General features: G+C 39.4%; 1 protein-coding gene and 1 long non-coding RNA gene across 2 annotated transcripts in view; one reads left to right on the forward strand and one right to left on the reverse strand.

The window, feature by feature from the left end:
• Positions 1 to 2,231, forward strand: part of LOC123378877 — a 37,360-nt gene extending 35,129 nt beyond the window's left edge. Inside the window, exon 4 of the long non-coding RNA XR_006582774.1 lies at positions 1,999 to 2,231. This is a non-coding gene — a long non-coding RNA (uncharacterized LOC123378877). The remainder of the gene's footprint in view (positions 1 to 1,998) is intronic.
• Positions 1 to 23,864, reverse strand: part of NCKAP5 (NCK associated protein 5) — a 338,664-nt gene that overhangs the window by 166,933 nt on the left and 147,867 nt on the right. Inside the window, exon 4 of the mRNA XM_045033131.1 lies at positions 18,257 to 18,347. Coding sequence (XP_044889066.1) covers positions 18,257 to 18,347 — 91 coding nt within the window. The remainder of the gene's footprint in view (positions 1 to 18,256; positions 18,348 to 23,864) is intronic.

Consider the following 23,864-nt stretch of genomic DNA (forward strand, 5'->3'; position numbering starts at 1 on the left):
CATGAAAAACATTTGGAAAATAATCAAGTTACTATTAAAATATTTCATTTAATTACAAAGACATTTCAAAACATTAAACAAAAAAAGTGAATGATTAGAAGACACACAGTAGCAAATTCAGTTAAGAACAGCCTCAAGAGACTCTGAAGTATCCACAGGCGACAGGTTTCTTCCAGTAGTGTTCAGCTCCTATGAAGCCTGAGAAGAAATATGCCCAGATTGAAAAAGAATGACTGGAAAGGAAACAAATGCTTCATCTTCCTGCTGTTATTATTTATATTACAATAGTGCCTAATAGAACTGGGGTTCCACTGTACCAGGTGGTGTACAAACATATAGGGTGACCAGATGTCTCAATTTTATAGGGACAGCCCTATATTTGGAACTTTGTCTTATATAGGTGCCTATTACTCCCCACCCTGTCCTGATTTTTCATATTTGCTATCTGGTCACTCTACAAATATATGCTATGAAATGGTCCCTACTCCATGGAGCTTAAAATCCAATTTGGGATCTTATGACCTAATTTGGCAGTTTACAACCTCAGAGTCACTTGCACTGACTGGGAATCTTTTTGTCTGTTAACAGAACACAATCCATTAGTGTCATTGATCAGCTGTCAGGCATTAATAAATAGAGCGCTTGCCTGTCTTAACATTAAGCCGCATGAAACATATGAAGAACCATTAACATCAGAGTACATTCCAGAATAAGAGCTGTCAGCAGTAACCTACATGCTATCAGCGTGTCGTGTGACAGAGACCTGTCTGAAACAAAAAGGTGACTTAAAGGGGGTCAAGGCTGTTTGTGTAACTGGAGTGGCTGATTCCTTTATTAGCAATTGCTGATGATGTGACCCAGTCTTGGCCCTGACAGCACTAAAAAAAGTACCTGTTTTATAACTACCCCAGTGCTAGCAATGCTGTAAGTGCTAAAAGAGACAGCCTCGGGTGTTTTAAACACTCAATCATGCAAATCTGCTTAAGTGGTAAAAATGCCGGAGCCCTGACTATACTTGCTGCACGATTGTTGGCTGCTGCTTGTACTACAAATACTAATTTTGCTAGCACACATTCTGAGGAAAACCAGCTTACTAGATAGATGTCTCACCTCCTCCCAACAGGTAAAATTAAGAAACACATAACAAAGAAAAAGCAATACTCCATTCCTGATACTTATTGTTCTGGCTACTAATAAAGAATCATTAGAAAAATTACCCTCTCACTCACAGAAGTTGGAGCTTATCTCCATGATTATCACAGCCAGATTGTGCTTAATATGCACTTATGTGGAAAACCAAACCATTTTCAGACATAGTGAGGCTCCTGCAGATGCAAACCATGTCGGTATATCAGGTTCAGATGTTGGTTATGTCAGCTTCTACTTTTTTGGTTATAGTCTCTTTAATTTTTAAGTCATTGGACTTTGTTAAAAATAGGAGATTGATCACTGATGTAAACTGATACTAAGCAGAGATCTGATGTGAGAATACTGCTTTAGAAACACTTCTAACCCAGGAATGAAACAGATAAAAAGCACATGGCATGGGATAACTTCAACGTTATTTGTGAGGCAGAAAAGTACCTCTGCTATATTATAGTCATTCAGACACACAGCTCCAATTATAAAACAAACAAACAAACCTCCATGTTATATTTATCAACACATAGTCAGCAAAAGTGTATATATTGTAAAGTAACATTAATACTTGCTCCCAGTGGGTATCTGCCGCCAATTAGTTAAACTGCAAAGTTCTCTGGAAGCTATCAAAATGCACTGAGATGCCTCTGAGGCTTCCAAAGGTTCAACTCTCCTTGAGCCTTCTCTGCTATTCTAAATGCATAAACTTGACCTCAGTACTCTCTACATTTCAGTTTACAAAACAATATACAAGATAACTGATGCAATAATAAATTCTGAAAGTTGTTTCTTGCAATGTCGCTATACAGTCTTGATATATTCCTATATAAAGTACATTAAATGCTATTTTCTCTGCAGACCTCCTTTTGTTCAGCACTATCCCTCATCATGGGTGCATGACATGGAAGAAGAATGTTCAGGCTGCAGATATGGATAGTGAATGTACATGGAGTTCTTCACAGGAAGTCTTCATGCTGCCATAAGACAGACAGTCCAGGGCTGTGCACAACTCACTCAAGTAATTTGACTGGACAAGTTGAAAAAAAGCAGCAAATGCTCCCAATGACTGGGGGTGGATGGGTCACTACAAAAGCTCACGAAAGCTCATGCTAAAATAAATTTGTTAGTCTTTAAGGTGCCACAAGTACTCCTGGTTTTTTTACAAAAACTAATTTCCCTCTGCTGATACTCACACCTTCTTATCAACTGTTTGAAATGGGCCACCTTGATTGCATTGGCCTCATTAGCACTACAAAAGTGATTTTTCCCTTGGTATTCACCCCTTCTTGTCAACTGTTGAGACTAGGCCACTTTCACCTTAATCCAACTGGCTCGTTAGCACTGACCCCCCCACTTGGTAAGGCAACTCCCATCTTTTCATGTGTTGTGTTTTTATACCTGCTACTGTATTTTCCACTCTATGCATCTGATGAAGTGGGTTTTAGCCCACGAAATCTTATGCCCAAATAAATTTGTTAGTCTCTAAGGTGCCACAAGGATTCCTATAGTTTTTTCTTGATTTGAAATATATTTATTCAATATATCATTGCTTTAGACAGCACATTAACAAATGCAATAATAATGTTTTCTTGTATAGCTACATCTTTTGTTCAGTACAAGCTGACTGAATTTGAACAAAAAGAAAAGGATTCACATAAATCAGAAGCAGAAACATTGCAGATTGTTCACAGTTTAACATTACTGCTGTCATGCAAAACATATAAAATTCCTCTTTTTCATCTCTGGATTTGACTTACAAAACGAACAGAGTGAGCAGTAAAATCCGCTAGATTAAATGTGTATGATGGATAAGAGAACAAAGTGTTTTCTTTATGTCTCTAATATGAACCCACGACCACTCGCATATCAATCAATCTACTACACATTATTCTTCACTCAAAATACTCCTAAATGTTGCAGGCTATCATCCTTATTGAACAGTTCTGCAGAGTTACATTAATAAATTTTCTGATGATGATTTTATTGCCTGTTCCATCTATCAGCAAACATTTATTTCTTTTGAAAAAGTTCAGATTTAGAAGGTATGTAAAGTAAAGGGAAACTGCATAGTGAAATGAAAAATGGAGAAAAACTTAAGACTAATCCTAATTAAATGGCTAAAGCGGAGCAAATAGCTTATTAGATGGATAATGGAATATGGAGTCTTTTGCCACTAGGTCAGCAGTTGAAATGTAATCTGTAATGACCAAGAAGTAGAATAGTTGTCCGGTGACTCATAAGAAATGAGTTGCTGTTGGTCTCATCCAGTCCATAGTAAACAGATATCTACATTGCAAACACCGCCATTGTATCTAAGACTTTTGTTGTCTGCATTTATATCAAGGACTGCATAGAATAGATAAGGGAACGGAATGACACTTTCAGCTTTGGTGACCCTTTCAAATCAGGACTGAGACATGCTGGCAGGGCAGTAAGGGAGTAGCCTGTAGCATCTGGTGTTACAGTGATGTGCGTAATGTGTGATAAAATGAAAATTTCAAATTCATTCGATGGCTATGGAATTTGCACAGAAAAATGATACTAAGGGACAAATTCTGTGGCTCCTACTGATGTTGCATGCACGTATATGTGGGCAAAATATCCACTGCATTTTCTCATATACATTTATAATCAGTTATAAAATGGTTCATCACAGTATTGCAAAAGTAAATCAATTTTCTTTTCTCACAAGGAAACCTATCTTAAAGCTAAAAAGGAACACAGCATTTAATGTAGCTGTAGGAATTTGAGAGTATTAAAATATCTACAGTTAATTGAAGCAAGATGAGCCAGATTCTGCTCTGATTTAAATTTGGGGTAAATTTGAAGAAACTGCAGTGAAGTCAATGCAATTACTCCAGATTTACTTTGGCAGAATTTAGCCCTATTTAAAAAAAAAGACTGTATTCTCATTGCCCAGGTAAAAGAGGTCAAATGCTTATTTTGATCAATTAAAGAACTTTAAGGTAAAAAGTTTCCCTGCCATGAATCTCATTGTTGGTGTTCAGAAACACCAATGTATTAAAGATCCTTACTCAAGCTTCACAGAGCTATGCTAGTCAATTTATTCTGCCTGTTCTTCCCTTTCTAGGGATTACGACAAAGAAGATACAAAGAACATAGCTCAAGAAAGGCATTAACTAGTATTTTGGAATGCCGGCATATTAATTCTCATGGGAGACAATGTCAGTGCAGGTACAGAGACCAGAGCCAACTATGCCTCATGTAGAATTTAGATACAAAGCAAGTATAGTACTGTAACTGAGGTTCTCTTTGGCAGGTGCCATGAAATATTTAGTTGGCTGTAGAACCAACCAGAGATGCAAGCATGGAATGTATTTTTTGGATGGGATTCTCAACTGTCAACACCATTCAGTGGATGGAATCTATCAGTGATATGGTGTCATAGGTCTCACCCCCACTTAGAGCTGTTGGGTTCCAATGTGGGGACCTGCACTGGTTTCCCTCTAAACTAAAATCCTAGTTTAGATATAGTAAAAGCTGCCACCACTCAATCAGTTACGTGGATTGAGACACAGTCCTTCCCCAAAATCCTAGGGGATTCCAAGAGCCCCAAATCCATGGAGTTCTTACACCCAGGAGAAATAAACCATTCCCCCCTGCTTCCTCCCCCCTCTCTTTTCCTAGGAGAGATACCGGGATTTAACTACAGAGGGATACCTCCCCCTCCCCTTTCCCTGAGAATCCACCCAGGGGAAGACCAACCAAGTCCTTAATAGAAAAGAAAAGAATTTATTAAAGAATAAAAAGAAAGTCACTGTCTCTGTCCCCAAGATGGAACAATATACAGGGTCTAAACTTATCAATCTCTGGAGAGAATCCCCTCTCCCCCTTTCTTTCTCAGTGAAAGCAAAGTAACAGCAAACCGGAATAAAGAATTTCCTTTAGCAAACACACAATTGCAAATATAGAAAGCAACTCAAAAGACTAATCCGCCTTTCTAATTAATACTCACTATTAAATAGTAGAAACTACTCCAGGAGAACTTGGAGACATGACTGGCCTCTCTTAGATCCAAAGAGAGCTCTGAGCAAACAAGGAACACAGACAAAGGCTTCCCTCCACAGAGATTTGAAATTATCCTGTTCCTTGATTGGTCCTCTGGTCAGGTGTTTCTCAGGTTACTGAGCTTGTTAACCCTTTCCAGGGAAAAGAGACCTTAACCCTGATCTGTTTATTTATGACATATGGCTTCAAAGATTTGCTAGACTAGCTAGATCTAGGCATTCCATTTGTCTTAACCAAGAGATGCAGGAGCTAGAGGATGCTTTGTTGGCTTTGGTAGGCAACAGGGGAAGATGGCTATTAGGAGAAAGTGGTTGTGATCAAAATCTCTCATATATAGAAATCTAGCTAACACAATAAGTATTTGTCTATGAGTGATAAGAGGATAGGATTTTTTACATTTCCTGCATTTAGTTACTTACTTTTACCAACTACAAGTTATTTACTTTTCCTGCATATAGAAATGTTGTTTGTCATAATTTTGGTTAGAGACGGGCCTGAAACAAACTCTGGATCTCAGCTCTATAAAGGGCCTAACCTAAATTTGAACATTCTCCAATTTGGGAGTTCAGTATCCTGATTGGAACTTTCCCAATTAGAGTGATAAGCATGAGCTGAGAATTCAGATCCAAATCCTTGATTCTAATCTGGGATGTCGGTAATTACCTTAGAAAGCTTGGTTATATTTTTATGGCTGTATTGTAGATATCTGACTCACAATATTGTTTCACTTGTTAATAAATCTTTGTTCTTCCCTAACCTCTTGGCTGCTGTTTTAATCTCAGAAGCAGTAACTAAGAAAGGGGAGAAATCTAAATCTAATTTGGCTGCTTCAGAAATATGGTTGAGAACTGTAGATGAAAGTTAGAATGATAACCATTGTTAGCCTTGAGACTGGTCTTTAAGAAATATGTGGATTAATTTTGTGGCAGTGGTTCTAGTTCATATTACAGCCTTTAAAATAAAATCCTGCAAATTCCCTTGTCTTGAACAATAGATCTGTAATGCAAGTGGCAACAAACTATTTTCAGGACAAATAATATCAGTATAAGGATGTTCAGCCTGTAAAATGATAATATGCCAAATAAAAAAAATTGATGTATATATCTTTCTTGCTATTTTGCTAAACAAAAAATGTATATCATAGTTTTATAAACTTGTTAAAATATTATACAAATACTATAAATATACTTTATATTTACAAATAATAATATTTTATACTTCTATAGCACCTTCCATCCAAGGATCTCAAAGTGCCTTACAAATCTCAATAAATCATACCTCCAAAACATAGAAAGGGTAGTATCATTTAGTTGATGTTACAAATGGAGAAACTTATGAACAGACAGATTAAGTGACTTGATCATACAGGAAACCCATACTAAGAATCCATACCTAGGAACACAACCCAGGTTCTATCAGATTCCCACTCTCATGCTTTAGCAATAAGACAATCCATCCTTCACCGCTTAGAAGTGCTTCAGGAACATCGCTGCTTTTCAGCTAGGGTGGAAAGAAGGGATGTAAGAGGCAGATGTTGAATGATATAGGGGAACAAGATTGCAGCCTGGGAAAGGCAGCCAGCTGATTACCATATCTAAACTTTATTTATCACCAGCAACTGGGGACATGACCCTCACTCTAGAGTCTGTAGGCTATCCCTGCACACAGGAAGAATATCTGCAGGCATTAGGGCAGCATGAATCACCCTAGACAGGCTGTGAATCTGGCTGTATGATTTTTCAAAGCTCTTGTGTCTGCATTTCTGTGTTATGGCTGTATGATATTCATAGGTCCCAAAAACATCAATAAGCTGCTTTTTTGGGGTGTGGGTGGGATGATTCCACAGAAAAGATACAGAAAGAAGGTATGGCTGAAAGGAAATATAAAGATGGTTTAGAGGAAAAGTAGACGTGGGAGCCGGATCTGTCCAATGTACTGCTACAACCACATGCTACTTGGAATGTGTAGATGGAATGTTCTGGAAATGAGAGAATAACTTATTTTCTAAGAAACAGGCACATACACTGCATATTTTTAATACAGAGACAGGCACATGCTGTTAGACTTCACTGTGTTATACATAACTCTACATGGTTGTTGCTCTATGATACTGAATGATAAACAGACAAGAGCAATGAAACTGGAAAGCTTATGCAGGTATGTTCTTTGATATGAAAATTTAGTTCTGAATTATGTACATTAGCATCATCATTCTCCCTTTTAGATACAGGAAACTAGCCTCTAGGTATGTAACTGTAGGGACAGATTACACAAAGCCTGCACCAGAAGCGAGAACAGAAACTTTTAAAGGGCTCCCAGTAGCAGAAATTACCCCGAGGAATATTTGTGGCAGAAGATGACACAGGTTTCTACTCTGCTTAGTGGAGCCAGGGTAGCTCCAAAAGTGGGCAGAGCTAGCCAGGGAAACCAGGGATCTCCTGTGGAGCTGCCAGCAGAATGTAAAGTTTCTCTCCCCATCCTCCTCAGGAAGGAGGTGGCAGGGAAAAGTAGGCCTCCCCTACTGTGAATCTGCTCTGTGGCACAGCCGGTCAGGTTGGTGCAGCTCCTCACTATATCAGGAGTAATTCTGGGACTTTATCTTTCTCTATCACAGGGGTCAGCAACCTTTCAGAAGTGGTGTGCCGAGTCTTCATTTATTCACTCTAATTTAAGGTTTCGCGTACCATTAACACATTGTAATGTTTTTAGAAGGTCTCTTTCTATAAGTCTATAATATATAACTAAATTATTGTTGTATGTAAAGTAAATAAGTTTTTAAAAATGTTTAAGAAGCTTCATTTAAAATTAAATTAAAATGCAGATCTCCGCGGACCAGTGGCCAGGACCCGGGCAGTGTGAGTGCCACTGAAAATCAGCTCACGTGCCGCCTTCGGCACACGTGCCATAGGTTGCCTACCCCTGCTCTATCATCTGATATAGACCCTATAGCATTCCTGACCCCAATCCAAACATGTGAAGAGTCAGGGTGAAATACAAAGAAGTCTCTGACACCTCATGCTATCTTGACCTTATAAATGAAACCAGTTTTAATGTGCGCATATTCCTTTAAAATATGAAAGTTATAATTGTCTTGGGTGTGTTTCCAGGAAGAAGTCAAAACCAAGTGCTTTCTTCAATGCCTTTAAAGCCCTCAGTATCTGCGTTGCCCTACCAGCAATCCATTTCTAATCATAGCTTCCCTTTGAAACCAAAGCATTTCAGGAATTCTGTTACTGAAACATTATAATTTGATGTCACGCCATAATTTTATATAGATATGGCACTATACAAAAAAGGATGGAGACACGTTTATTTTTTGATCAATTGGATGACCTGACCCCTAGCTGGGGTGAATACCTTTGAATCAGAGGCAGCTCAGACCAAAGATACTGCCTTAAAAAAAATCCTGTTTCATTCCGGGGCAGGTTTAGACTTTTAAATTTAACTAGAAGCCTTTTTTCAACACTACAATATATTTCAACAGCTGCTTTCACCCAAGTCGAAGACAATGACCCTCCACCTCTTCCTCTGCTTCTCCAGGGTCCAGGTCTTCTGCCAGGCAGCAGGTTTGACACCAGTATCAAGAGCCCAATAGAACCACCCTAGGATTATAAGCACTTCTATCCAGTTCCTTCCTACATTTCCCCCCATCCCCCATGCTTTTTAGGGAATCTTCTCATAAGATACTGTTGAAATAAGAGGTTCATTTCCTCTTATAACTCACAGCAGTAGAGGATGTCCCTTTAGAGTTCAGGGGAAGTGAGGCTTATTCCCATAATGTTCTCATCCCAAAGAAGAAAGGGTGATGATGTCCCATTATGGATCTTTGATGTCTCAAAAAATTCATCTACCATTTCAAGTCCAGGCTGGTGACTCTGGCTTTCATAACTCCCTCATTAACGCCTCAAGACTGGTTCATAGCTCTTGACCTGCATGATACCTATTTCCATGCATTTATTAATCCAACCCACAAGATTCCTAGTGGTAACAGCATTTGGTCTTCCCACAACAATGAAGGTATTCACCAAGTGCTCGGCATTCGTGGCAGCTCATCTAATAACATAGAGAATCCAGGTCTACCCATAACTTGATAGCTGGCTGATCCAGGGAGGATCACCCCAACAGGTGACCAACTCAATTCATATAACCTTAAAACTCCTTGTCACTCTGAGCCCCAAAATCAACAGAGAGAAATCCACACTGGTTCTGTCTCAGAGCACAGAGTTCATAGGAACAGTGTGAGATGAGCGAACGTTTACCTTCCACAGGAAGGGTTACAAATTATATTGAACCTTCTCAACTAATTTCAAGCCCAACCAAGGAAATCAGTTAAAATACACCTCACGGACTCTTGGGACCCATGGTCTCATGCACCTATGTGATGCACTTTGCCAGACTTCACTACACTCCATGAAAGTGAATCAAATCATGCCTGTGTCTCTGCACCTTCCTGGCCTTCTAAACACCTTGGCAGATCAGCTCAGTAGACAGTTCCCAGACAATCACGAGGGGGCTATCAAAGACTCAGTCCTACAGAATATCTTTTGCAAGTGAGGATTCCCAGATTCAACCTGTTTGACTAGAACAACAACTGCCAGACATTCTATTCCAGTGGGGCTCCAGCCCAGGCTTCTTGACAGATGTCTTCGTCTTCCTCAAAACTGATGCATGCCTTTCCGCTGATCCCCATGACACCAAGGCTTCTGAAGAAACTAAGGCAAGATGCAGAACTGATTATTATGATAGTCCCAGCATGGGCCAGGCAGTTCTGTTATCTCTTATCACAGCTCCCCACAGCCTTACTTGCCCTACCTGACAGAGTCTTGTAGAATAACTGTTAAATCCTACTGCTGCACTCAACTGTGTTACATCTGACAGCCTGAATGCTTTCTGGATGATGTCCACTGAAAGAAACCGTTCAGCTGAAGTTAAGAACATTCCGCTCCAAGCAGGAAAACCCCAAACAGACAGATTTTTAAAACTAAATGGAAGCGGTTTGCTATTTGGGCACCTCAGCACCAGCTGTCTCCCTTGACAGTACCCATTTCAGCAATATTGAACTGTCTGCTAGTCCACAAGCAATCTGGATTTTCTATCAGCTCCACAGGGGCCCATCTAACAGCAACATCTGCACACCACTCTCCTATTCAGGCCCAGGCTCTATTTTTCCACTCTACCATGGCTAGATCCCTTAAGGGCCTTATTTATGTTTTCCCCCAGTTTGGGAGCCCCACCCCGCTTGGAACATCAATATAGTATTAGCAGAGTTGATGGGTCCTCCCTTTGAGCCCTTTGCAAACTGTTATCTATAATACTGGTCCATGAAGTCTGCCTTTTTAGTGGCCATTACATCAGCTTGAAGGTTAGGGAGATTCAGGCCCTCATGGATGGTCCCCCCTACCTAGTGCTTCAGAAGGCCAGGGTCACTGTCAGGCCTCATCCCAAGTTCCCGCCTACAGCTGTGCCACGTAAACCAATTCACTCATCTCCCAGTTTTCTTCTCCAAACCCCACTCAATCTGTAGGGACAATAAACTTTACACACCCGACATCGTAAGGGCACCGTCCTTTTACATTGACAGGAAAAACACATTCAGGAACAGACCTAAACTGTGGCCTTTGCAGTGAGGGTTAAGGGTCTGGCAGAGACTTCGCAGAGACAATTTAAGCGGGTCTCCAACTGTATAAGGACATGTTATGAATTGGCCAGGTTAGATCCACCTAGCCACATCGAGCTCATTCCACTCAAGTTCAGGCAGCTTCTACTGCCTGTTGGAGAATGTCCCTACTTCTGAAATCTGTAGGTCACCTACGCGGAGCTCAGTCCACTCATTCATAATATCCTACTCTTCGGTAGAAGCTTCCAGATTGGATGCCTGCTTTGGTAAAGTGGTCCTGCAGTCTGTTTAAGTAGAACATATATTCCTATTATCCACTTCCAAACAAGCAAACAGCAGCTTTATTAGTCATCATGAGTGGAATGTATGCAGAATATCACTCTAAAAAGAAAGAACAGTTACTTACCTTTCAGTGACTGCAGTTCTTTGAGATGTGTTGTCCATGTGCATTCCATGACCTGTTCTCCCACTCCATTACTACACAGTCCTAGTCCTCTCAGATTCTGTGTTGGGAAAGGAACGGAGGGACAATTGGGATTGCACTACCCTTTATTCAAGAGGAAGGGGCAAAGACATCTAGGACATAGGCACAGTTCCAGTGGACACTGCTAGCAAAAGAATCTCATCTCGCACACATGGGGTGCTTGTGAACCAACAGTGGGATCCATGTAGACAACACATCTCAAAGAACCACAGAAACTGGCACAGGGGTTAATTTCCCCATTCTTTATATATGAAAGAGAATAGCTTTTGCTTGAAAACTGTCCCATTTTCACTTGAAATTTGGTCCTAATTTTTTAAATTGTATATCTAGCAAATTCTTTTGTGAAAATGAGCCTATTTTCTAGTTCAAAAGGAAATGTGAAAAGCCTTGTATTCTTCATGTCTACAGTGCAGTTGAGATCATGCTTTTCAGAACAGGTAACCAGACTCCTGCTAGCTCCAGCAGAGCTAGTGTGCTAAAAATAACCATGTAGCCAAGGGTACACAGGTAGCACAGGTAATGGCTCAGGCTAGTCGCCTGAGTACAAACCCGCTCGGACTCCCAAGTACATACTTGGGCGGCTAGCCCAAGCTGCTGCCTGTGATACCCCCAGCTACATTAATATTTTTAGTACACTAGCTTCAGCAGACCTAGTATGTGTTTGTCTATCTGCACTGGGAAGCGTGCTCCCAGATGCAGTGTAGACATAATCTATGTCTATATTTTATCTGTCCATCTCAGTAACTTTTATGGCTCTCATCACTGTGGTTTCTGAGCAGCTCACAAACACTGAGGAGTTTATCCTTAATGCGCATGTGAGGTAGGGAAGTATTATTATCTTCATTTTACAGATGAAAAACTGAAACAAATTAAGTGATTTGCTCAAGGTCACTCAGGAAGTGTGTGGCAGAGACAGGACTGAACTCTGGTCTTTTCAGTCCTACTGCCTTAAACACAAGACAATCCTTCCTCTTTGGTAACCTACATAATGTATACAAACAAGTGTATGTTTGTCTGTACTGCACTTCAGAGTACTTGTCTGGCAAATTCTGAACTGTGATCGACTGTAATCTTGCAGAAAACTCTCTCTCTTCCTTATCTATTCTGATTGCCAAACTGGCAGATAAAGTCAAAATAAGTTTAAAGGAAACCTGAAAGACTCTATTGCCCGTCTCATCTTTAATCAGATGAGAGTCTCCCGGTGGCATGCATGCAGTAAAAGGATCAAGTGGATAAAAAAGAATCTATTTATAAATTTCTGGAAAACAAGAATAAACATATGAAGAAAGGCTTGCAGAGTCCTTGCTTTTACAAACTGGATTCATCCGTTTCTCTTCATTATTCATAGTGACCATTTCCCATCTCCCATAAAGGATTTGCATCTTGAATGGGCAAGCATCTGTAACACTGATAGAGGGAAATGCACAGCTGTTTGCCGCTCCTCAGGGTATTAATACATACTCTGAGTTAATTAACAAGTAAAAAGTGATTTTATTAAATACAGAAAGTAGGATTTAAGTGGTTCCAAGTAGTAACAGACAGAACAAAGTGAATTACTAAGTAAAATAAAATAAAACATGCAAATCTAAGCCTAATACAGTAATACAATTGAGTACAGATAAAATCTCATCCTGAGAGATGTTTCGATAAGTTTCTTTCACAGACTGGATGCCTTCCTAGTCTGGGCAGCCCTTTCCCCTGGTACAGCCCTTGTTCCAGCTCAGGTGGCAGCTAGGGGATTCCTCATGATGGCTCCTTCTTTTCTCTGTTCCACCCATTTATATATCTTTTGCATAAAGCAGGAATCCTTTGTCCCTCTGGGTTTCCCCCCCTCTTCTCAATAGAAAAGCACCAGGTTAAAGATGGATTCCAGTTCAGGTGACATGATCACATGTCAATGTAAGACTTCATTACCCACTTGCCAGCACACACATATACAGGAGCCATCTGCAGTCAATTGTCCTGGTTAATGGGAGTCATCAAGATTCCAAACCACCATTAATGGCCCACACTTTCCATAATTACAATAGGCCCTCAGAGTTATATTTCATATTTCTAGGTTCAGATACAAGAGTGGTACATTTATACAAATAGGATGATCACACTCACTAGATTATAAGCTTTGTAATGATACCTTACAAGAGACTTTTTGCATGAAGCATATTCCAGTTACATTAGCATATTTTCATAAAATCATATAGAGTGCAACGGCCCAGTTTCATATAAGTCATAGGAGGTAACTGTCCTACTCTACTTGGCACTGGTGAGGTCTCAGCTGGAATACTGCATCCAATTCTGGGTGCCACACTTTAGAAAAGATATGGATAAATTGGAGAATCCAGAGGAGAGCAAAAAAAATGCTAAAAGGTTTAGAAAACATGACCTGTCTTGAGAAAAGAAGATTGGGAGGTGGCGGGGGGCTGATAACTATGTCTCCAAATATGTTAAGGACTGTTATAAAGAAGAGCACGATCAATTGTTCTCCATGTCCACTGAAAGTAGGACAAAAAGTAATGGGCTTAATCTGCAGCAAGGCAGATTTAGGTTAGATATTAGGAAAAACTTTCCAGCTATGAGGGTAGCTTCTGGAATAGGCTTCAAGGAAGGCTGTGGAATCCTCATCATTGGAGATTTTTAAGAACCCATTGGACAAACACCTGTCATGGATGCTTTAGGGTTACTGGGTCCTGTCTCAGCTCAGGGAGCTGGACTAGATGACTTCTCAAAGTCCCTTCCATCCCTACATTTCTCTGATTCTATGATCTGAAGTTAATTAACAGCAATATTTATTCTGGAGTCAGGCATATTGGTATTGTAATAAATACTCAGTTTTGTATGTTCCTGAACAATCATTGGGTTTGCAAAAAAGAAATGTGTCCAATAGTCAATAGATCAAAAGTGTTTAGTGCACAGTGTTTTAAGACTACTCAAATATTAATTTGAACATGCTGCACACAATGAAACTAACTTACCATAGTGTCAGGGAATATGGGACACAGTATCAACAATTCATGTTAAAGACCCACTCTAGAAATCTCCCTCAGTCCTATATTTTCTGATTTGTTCCAAAATATAGGACTGTATTGTGCAAAAAAAATTTCTGGATAACTGATAATTAAACTCAGAGGTGTATTCTGCTTTAGAAAAATAGTACTTATACATTTAAAAACTGCACTCAATAAAGCATTAGGAATCAGAGCTATGTGAATAACTGAATTTTCAGTTTGCTACCAATTCCAAAAAATGGGGGCAAAAATAATTTCAGGTTGAACAAATTGTTTTGTTCGACCCAAAATGAAATAATTCAATTAAATTTTGAGCTCTTTTTACATTTAAAAAAAAATAAATTTGAAGGAATTAAATAGAATTAAAATTAAAAGTCATTTCAAATTTTAGAAATTGAAACTTTTGTTCATAAATGTCTAAATGAAATGTTGCAACTCTTTTGGAATTTTAGTCCCCGTCCCCTCCCCCCCAACTTAAACAATTTGTCAAAACTGACACAAACTCATGAAAAATCTTGGTATCACTAAAACTTCATTAGTCTCCAAAGCATGTTTCAAAGTAAAATTTTTTCCCAGTTTATTTGGAATGTACAGTAAGTGTGACACTGGCAGACCACATGTCAGCTCATGCTGAAGCCCCAGGCCAATTCACTTGTGCATTAGTACACCTCTACCTCGATATAACAATGTCCTCAGGACCAAAAAATCTTACCGTGTTATAGGTGAAACCGCATTATATCAAACTTGCTTTGATCCACCGGAGTGCGCAGCCCCCTCCCCCCCCCCCGAGCACTGCTTTACCGCGTTATATCCAAATTCGTGTTATATTGGGTCGCGTTATATCGAGGTAGAGGTGTATAGATGAAAGTGAGTGTTAAATGTATCAGAGTGTATTTGGTGTTTAAAGTTAATGAAAACTAATGGAATGTTACTTGCATTGTTTTACTTATATGTATCCTCTTATAATGGAATAGCAAACATTTATATTGTGTATATCCCTGTAACTAAATAACCCTTCAAAGGAGAAAGAAGCTTGTAGAATGCAAATGAAGAACTCTAACAGAAAAGAGTTAATTTCAAAGCAAATGGTCATAGTGTGTGATGCTTGCAGGTCAAAAACTCAAAATGAATTCCTTACTCTCTGTCATCAAAGGAAAAGCCTATGTAGGTATTGACACTGTCAGCTTGTTTTCTGTGAGAAGAAGCTGTAAATATGGATTCAAGGAAAGATCTTTCATTTCTGGACTATTTGGACTCTTACAGGGAAGTATACCAGATGCAAAGCGGAGCTCCCCAGAGACAAACTGGGTATCCTGAAAAGACTTTTGAGAAACTGACAGTTTATTACATCACTGCTACCACTTAAATTTACAAACTGTGACTCACCTGTGCATATATTTCACCTGCTTTAAGGTTTCAATAACTCATTTCCTTTTCTTAGGTAATAAAGCTTTGGTTAGTTTCCGATAGAACTGGTTGCCAGCATTGTCTTTGGTGTAAGATCTAGAGTACCAATTGATCTGGGGAAAGTGACTGGTCTTTTGGGACCGGGAGCAATCTGATGTGATGTGATTTTTGGTTTGAGTGACCATTTATCACAAAGTCCAGTTTGGGTGGAAAGATAAACCGAAGAGTCTAAGGGGTCTGTCTGTGACTCCAAGGTAAGATTGGAGTTCACATTTGTCACTGGCTTGGTGAAATCTAATTATAGAACATACCACATTCTGCCCTGTTTTCTAATAGTCTGCCCAGAAGAAGGCACTCACAGTCATGAGCCAGTCCAGACAGTGTGACAGCAAGTACTATGCTTTATCATAAATATGCTTTTCATACTTTTTATCCCAGATTTGGAATTGAGCTGTAGATGGGAAACAATGTTGTCATACTGCACTGAAAGAAGGATGTATATCAAAGTGTAAAGTGTAACTGCTAGGGTTTTACTTCCAGATGCTACTCCCAATAGTGAAATATGCTGATATATCAAAAAATGACAGATATTATTTAGAATGCCTTGCATATGATAAGTGAATAAAGTATTTGTAATATAATTCATGAAAAATGTAGCCAATATCTGTTTATGATTTATGTGCAGAATTGGATTTTAATAATATATTCATTATTAGTGAGTATCCAAACACCTTGTGAGTTTTTAGGACAGTAGGTTCTCTGCAAACTATTTGCTGTGGTAATGCCTTCAGCTATTGGCTGTTGATTGTTATGACTGGTCACCTAAGTCACATGGTATTGTTTGTTTTCCCTGATTGGATGACAAACACTATATACATAGAGCGGACACTTCTGGCCTAAATAGCAAACATCCACATTAGTGTGTGAATGCCCTTGCTGGCATATGAATACAGGCATTCAAATGAAAAAAACAGCCATTCCTCAAAATCTGAGCAAACAAAAACCAATTTTTGTGAGAGCCTGCAGAGAAGTGGACAAAAAGGGGTGTGGACATGGCTGAATTGAAAAGCAATTCAAAATAAGTAAAATGTTCAAAAACAATTTTCCTCATTTTTCACTCCCTCTGTTCATCACTGTCATATGATGCAGTAGGCTGGCCATTCTTTCAGTAAAGAAGAAAATGCTTTGAGCACATTTTTTGTATAATAAATAAATGGAATCAATAAAATGCATGTTGCAATTATACAGGACTTCCCATAGAAGAATACCAGTGTTAAATTATTTAAGCAGCAGAAGAGCACTGTGTGAGGTTAGCTACTATTAGTATCCCCAATTTACAGACAAGGAAAATAAAGCCCAGACAGGTTAACAGAGACATTAAGTGGCTTGTCCAAGATCAGACATGATAGCAGCATCTATCCAAAAATAAAATCCATGACAGTTGTGACTCTTAGTCATGTATCTTAACAACTAAATCACACAATGAATCACCTTAACATTTATTTCCATGTCAGTTACTTGAACATATACATAACCTTAGATTAAGTCTTAACTGCCTACAATTCTGCAGCCTCTGATCAAGTGTGACTGTTATTTGGCTTTGCATTTTAGTCTGTCCTCATGCTCTGGTTGTAAGAAGGGACATGAAAGTATCTATACAATGTTTTTCACAAGTGCCTCGTTATCTGGAGAACTGCAAAGTAGGTCATGTTTCAATATTTTATTTCTTGTAGGATTGTTAGTAAAGGTATGAATACGCACTGAGGCCTTCTCTGTCTGACCAAGGAAATGCAACTTTTGGAATAATTGGGACTGTCTTTATTAAATATTTAAATAAGTGAATTTTCAGAATGTCAGTGTAAACGGGCAGAATCTATCTCAACATCCTCAACAGAATGTAAAGACCCTCCGTTAGCTCAAATCTCATGCTCTTCTTGGGTAAAGTAAAATTCTAATAAATCATAAACCACAATATAAGCTTCCTCCCTCAGCTTGGTTCTCCCTCAGTTTTTCTCTCCAGAAACAACTCTGTTCTAGCCCCTAGTACTCTTTGTTCAGAGGGACGCTTACCCTCCCTATATCCCAGGTTCAAGTGACAAAGCACACCTACTACGCAAGTCAGACAAATTTTTGCAGCTTTATACAAGGTTCTATTACCTCTGAAAATATGGGTTGACAGAACATTACTGTGACAGTTTTCTGGTAAAATCTTGTGACTTAGGTGCTTTGGAATATTTTACCATAAATTTCATGTTTTAATAAGGCTTAACATTTGGTTCAGGTTTCCCTTCTGAAAAGTAGATGCAACAATCAAAATAATAAAGCAAAGTGTTTCTTGGGAAGGAGCAAGAAGATAAAAATGTAATTATGGAAATGGAAAACCTTAAGCAGTAGGGGGAGAATACACAGAGAAAGTAAGGAGGAACCAGGTATGCTGAATTATTTAATAATAATAGATTACCAGCATTCATAACTCATAAAGATAGAACAAAAATACTTGGACATGGATCTCGGAAATATAGAGCATTGGTTAGATTTTTTTAAATATGTAAACAACAGAAAAGCTACCAATACCTGATACACCTTCATGATATTAACTGTTCCCTCTCCATTCTGGTCTGGAGATCCTTGATTCTGCAGTAGATTTCTCACCGTCTCCTCCATCCTGGAGAATGAAAATACAAAAACATTTTAAAGGTCAGAAATCTCTGCATGTGGATAAGACATGTAGTGTTAGGGTCATTTAAAGGACAAAATACATCATTCTACTGGCTACTAGCAAATTAATATTCATAGGATATCCTGGTCTTGGAACTTTCTTCACTTCTATACTGGAGCCTATGGTTAACACATTTAAAGGGCTTCTTTACCTTTTACATGGGTAGGGTAGTGAGAGCTTCCTCTTTATGTGAGCTACAAAGGGAGTTTAATAAACATCAGACAACATATGCAGCTAGCAGGCATCTTCTTGATGTCAGTGTTATAGCAGCAGCAGAATAATAAAATTAATGCCATCAAAAAAAATCATTCATAATTTTCCAGAAAAGTGTAATACCACAACTTCTTTTGAGTACTGTTGCATTTCTAGTCAGCTGTGTATAATGTGGAGAGTTCATCCCCAAAGAAAATTCCTGGCGTTGACTCCTTTATTCCCTAGGTATGTTCCAGGATAATTGAAATAAAATTTCTTATAATTTTCCCACTTCGTGTATGTTTGGTTTACATTCAAAGAAAACAGTTTCACAACTAGAACTCTGTGAAAATGCATCAGTAGCATTTACAAGTGTGTTGATGACTCGCCTTCTAAAGGACTGAGAAAGTGGGCATACCTTACTGCTCTGTTTTTTCCCCTCTTCACTTCAGTCCATTACAATCTGTGGCCCCCAAATTAAAAGTTTAATGTGAAAGCAGTAGCAGTGGGAGCAGGATCCTTTATGGTCCTGCTGCAAAAAGGGGTTGAGGTGGGCTGTCCCTCATAATATACCACCAATGTAGTGAAGAGATCCCGGTATAGGAATGGGGAGCAAACTAGTTAACCTTGAAGGTTTTGAGGTGTTTTGGAATGAGATAAAAGCCAACTTGATTTCCTCCTGGCACTGAGGGTTGAGGATGGGCTGCGCTGCAGCAGGAGTGCCTGAAGAAGTTCTAGCCAACTCAGCCAGAATGTGGAGAGACTAATTCAGCCACAGTTCTATGAATGGGTGCAGTATGTGCTCCCTTCTAGTACAGCAATGCTAGTTAGTGTGGAGGGAGGTAGAGTGCGAAGACTGGGATCATGGCTCGTTCTGCTATAGAGGCACAAGTGCACTGCTTGGTAACCTTTTCCCCACTTACATCCCATGCAGTGCTGGCCACAATCTGCCATTATAACATCATGAGAGTTTAGTCAATCTAAGCTCAGACATTAAAAAAGAAAGAATGTTTGTGCTATTATGCTGGTAGGTATTAATGGCTTCCATCAAGCATGCCTTTGATCGATCTGCAATCACAGAGCTTGTTAAAGCTGATGGGCATGCTAGCTACTCTTAATTCAGGTTGACTGGAAGAAGCAATTGGGCTCCTTTATTGAGTAAGATAGCTTTAGATAATAGAAGCCACTGTCCAAGGCACTAGGCCACATGCAGGGCTAATCAAAAATCAAGCCATATGGGTAAAGGGGTTTCACAGGGACTGATTGCTAGTGTAGGGGCTAGGGCTTTGATTGGTTGCAGATGTGTTTGTCTGGGTGTGTCAGAAGCAGAAACAACCAGAGAGCTAGAGAAGCTGTCATGAGTGTGACCTTGCAGGGAGTAGACAGAGCTCATTGGAGTACAAGACTGGCTGGGAAAAGCAAGCTTGGAGACTGTGAGTAAGGAAAAAACCTGCTTCTGTTTGTTCCTACTAAGTTCACAGAAACAGGGCTTTGTGAACCTTCTTCGTAAATAAAGAGGACTGCACCAAAGAAATACCTGACTCTCTAATGGAAACAACCCAGTAAGGCCCCGAATGTTAGCTACCCACACTGGACAAGGGGCAACAATACCATCTTTACATAACCTTTGTGCACCTGGTTGTCATTCGAGTCTTTCAGTCTGATCAGAATCAGTAGTAACTAATCTAATAACAACATTCCTGCTTGCTTAGTTCTCTCTTTTATAGTCAGCCAGCAACATCCTACTTCCTGAGAAGCAGGCATTGTGAGGCATTCATCCTAGTCAGATGCCCAGTGACATTTCCCTTATTTTTATTATTTTTTTTTAGTTAATGTGAATGTTTTTGCATTGCCAGAATGCACACGGAATAGTTGGACCATCTGTTGACCAAATGTGAATAAGAATAAGCCAGCTCTAATCTCCAGTGCAGACAGTGGTACATAGTTTTTCAGTGGCAGACTGGAACCATTTCTGCTCATCGGCTGACCTTAATCAGAGCCTTTTTACTCAGGAGGCCAAATCCTTTTGCTTCAGAATATAATCCATAAAAGAAGACAAATATTTTAATTCCTAAAATGTGAACCCCTAATTTTTAAAGTTATTAATATAGCAGAGTCTCTTTCTACTGATATATATTTATAATATTATGAAAAGCCCAGGTAAATGAATAAACAGACTCAAATCAGAAAAGAAAATGAGGAACAGATCCACCTCTCACTAAAGTTAATGGGAGTTTTGTCATTGAATTCTGTGTTAGCAGGATCAAGGACAATAATATGAAGGAAAAACAATGTAGGTGCAAAAAATCAAACCACTTATGAAAAAGAATTGTGAAAAGCACTATAATAGAAGTCATTTATTGCATGATAGCTTCTCTTAGCTATTTTCTGGGCACAGACAATTAGGTTGACTGTCCTGGATTGCTTCTGCATGTGTATAAAGCAAAAACTCATTTTGTCTAAGAACTTTGTAGGGATTGGCTGTACACTGTTCTATGTGGAGTATAGTGATCAGATACTCTTAGCAAAACTCCAGTTTACACTGGCAGAACAAAATACAGAGTATGACAAACCTACCCAGACAACAGGCAGAGTTGTTCTAACTGGAGGTTAAATATAGTTTTTTTGCTTGTTTGTTGATATTAAAGAAATGTATAAAGACAAGCTTGATTATCTGTGATGATGATGATGATGCAGCATGTACAATGAAATTTACTTTAGATTTCCAAAGGTCCTAATTTCTCTTTAATAAGGTATCAGTGGAAGAGTACAACAAGGAGAAAGAATAAATAAACATCTGCCAAAAAGGCAAGTCAAATGCCCTTAGATTCAGCTTTCGCAAAGTTTGTCAGGCACTGCCATTGTGGTTTACCGACTGCTATTGCTAGCATTCCTTTCTTATTTGAATCCCAGTCTTCCATTTTAGGAGGAACTGCTTGACCAAACATTCTGTACCACAATAATTTAATCTGCTTCCTCATTAAATCAGCATTCAGTGCTTCTAATTTATGAGAGCATTAATAAAAGTTCATTGTTATATTATAATCTACATTAGTCTGCACAATTAAAGTATATGTCAGTAAAATTTAATACACTATTTTAAAGTTTGGCCAGGCCCTTCCCCCAATCCAGTTTGAGAAATAGCCTCTTGCCCCCAGGAATTAGTCCTCTAGGGAGGCCTTCCCCTGGCCGACTTTATCTGGGAGATAGCATATAAATTTTGAACCAAAGTGGCATTGATGAACTATATAGCTGTCAGTCGTGTCTGATGATGACATCACAGCATCGTGTGTGCGCTTTTGTGGCTGTACAGTCCGATCTGCAAGGAGCAAGGTCAAGGTCATGGTAGGTGTCACATAGAAATGTCTCCCACTGAAAACGTGGCATGATGCGTGGCCCTTTTTTCAACCAGTTTTTCACAGATGTCTCTCTCAACATGTTCACAATCTTTATTGATAGTTGCTCTCGATTCAGGTCTGCCTGTGGCTGTGTCTTCTAAGTTATCGATATTTATGCTGCACGAGTTGATATTCTGCTTCAGGATGTCTTTGAATTGTTTATATTAGTCACTCAGAGCAAGTACGCTCATGCCAAAGATTTTCATTTTTCTGATAAAAGCATTAACCTTCCTTACCCTTGTATTTTCCTGTAAGTTTCATTTTCATTTCATACCCTTGTATTTTCCTGTAAGTTTCATTTTCTTTTCAGGGCACTGTGCTGCTAAAAATATGTGCATTACAGCACCATACGGGACAGAGTCCACATATACACCAAACCCATTCAACATTTCAGGAAATAAATCTCATAAAGACAGAGAGAGAGCGTGTGTGTGCATAGATACAATTTGTCTTCTATTCGGTTCATCAGTACTAATGCTTGCCAACTGGGAAATGCCAGGTCAGAGTCTGCAACATTCCATATCAGGCTCTGAGCAGATAATTCAGCCCTGCAGCATTCCCCAATCAATAAAATAGACCTTAGTATCCACTCTGGCCTAGCACTTAAAACTTCTTTTGCATCACCCCAACCAACACCTCCCCGCCTCAAAAGTAGTAATAGGAGGATACATTCATTTATTATTTGTATTATCGTAGTACCTAGGAGGAATTGACCTGGACTGTGGCTTCTACCAGAGGGGAAGGTCTCTGGGCTGTTTCCCAACCCACAGGGTGAATCTGTGAGGCAAGCAAATCCACCAATAAGCGCAGGACCCACCAAGGTAGAGGAGGAACTTTGTCACCACACACAATAATATATTACATAGTCTTTAATTTGGTAAAACTACTTTAAAAATAAATAAATAAAAGCACTTTGGCACAGAGAGAGACTGCAGGCTTTAATTCACTCATGGGTATGTTATGCCATTAAAACCAACCAAAAGTGTTAGTCTCATTTTGAATGCAGCTTCATAGCCATTCCAAGAACATATGTATGTGTAGACAGACAAACATCTGTGTGTTTATTAGCAGTAGTGATGGTGCTGTGTGAAACACAGCAACTTTTGAAAGGATGAAGTGGATACAGAAAAGTGCAAGGTGAAAACTAGGTCTGTCATCGATGACTATTTGTGGAAATTCCCTGAATGTTAACAAACTGTTCTCATGTGTTTTCACACCACACTGCATGCATCATGACATTTTCAGGCTCATAGGGTGTCTACACTACAAAATTAGGTCAACTTTATAGAAGTCAATTTTTAGAAATCAATTTTATATAGTCGATTGCGTATGTCCACACTAAGCACATTAAGTTGGCGGAGTGCATCCTCACTACCGTGGCTAGCATTGACTCACGGAGCGGTGCACTGTGGGTAGCTATCCCACAGTTCCCGCAGTCTCCGCCACCCATTGGAATTCTGGGTTATGCTCCCAATGCCTGATGGGGCAAAAACATTGTCGCGGGTGATTTTGGGTATATGTCGTCAGTCACCCTCCCTCCGTGAAAGCAATGGCAGACAATCATTTTGCGCCAGACACCAGGGCGATTAGAAGAGCACAGCAAGGTGCGCCGCGCATCAGAGAGGCTTTGAAAACCAGTTTCATGACTGGCCAGGCTTCAGTGTGACAGTTGTGTGTGTTTCTCCTTGATGCAAACCCACCCCCTTTGTTGATTTTAATTCCCTCTAAGCCAACCACTCTCTCCCCTTCAAAATAAAGTAACTATTGTTTTGAAACCACGCATTCTTTCTTTATTAATTAAAAAAAATGAGATAATGGACAAGGTAGCCCGGGTGGGGTGGGGGAGGAGGGAAGGACAAGGCCACATTGCTTA

Source organism: Mauremys mutica, chromosome 10, assembly GCF_020497125.1.
Source record: "Mauremys mutica isolate MM-2020 ecotype Southern chromosome 10, ASM2049712v1, whole genome shotgun sequence".
Taxonomy (NCBI): Eukaryota; Metazoa; Chordata; order Testudines; family Geoemydidae; genus Mauremys; species Mauremys mutica.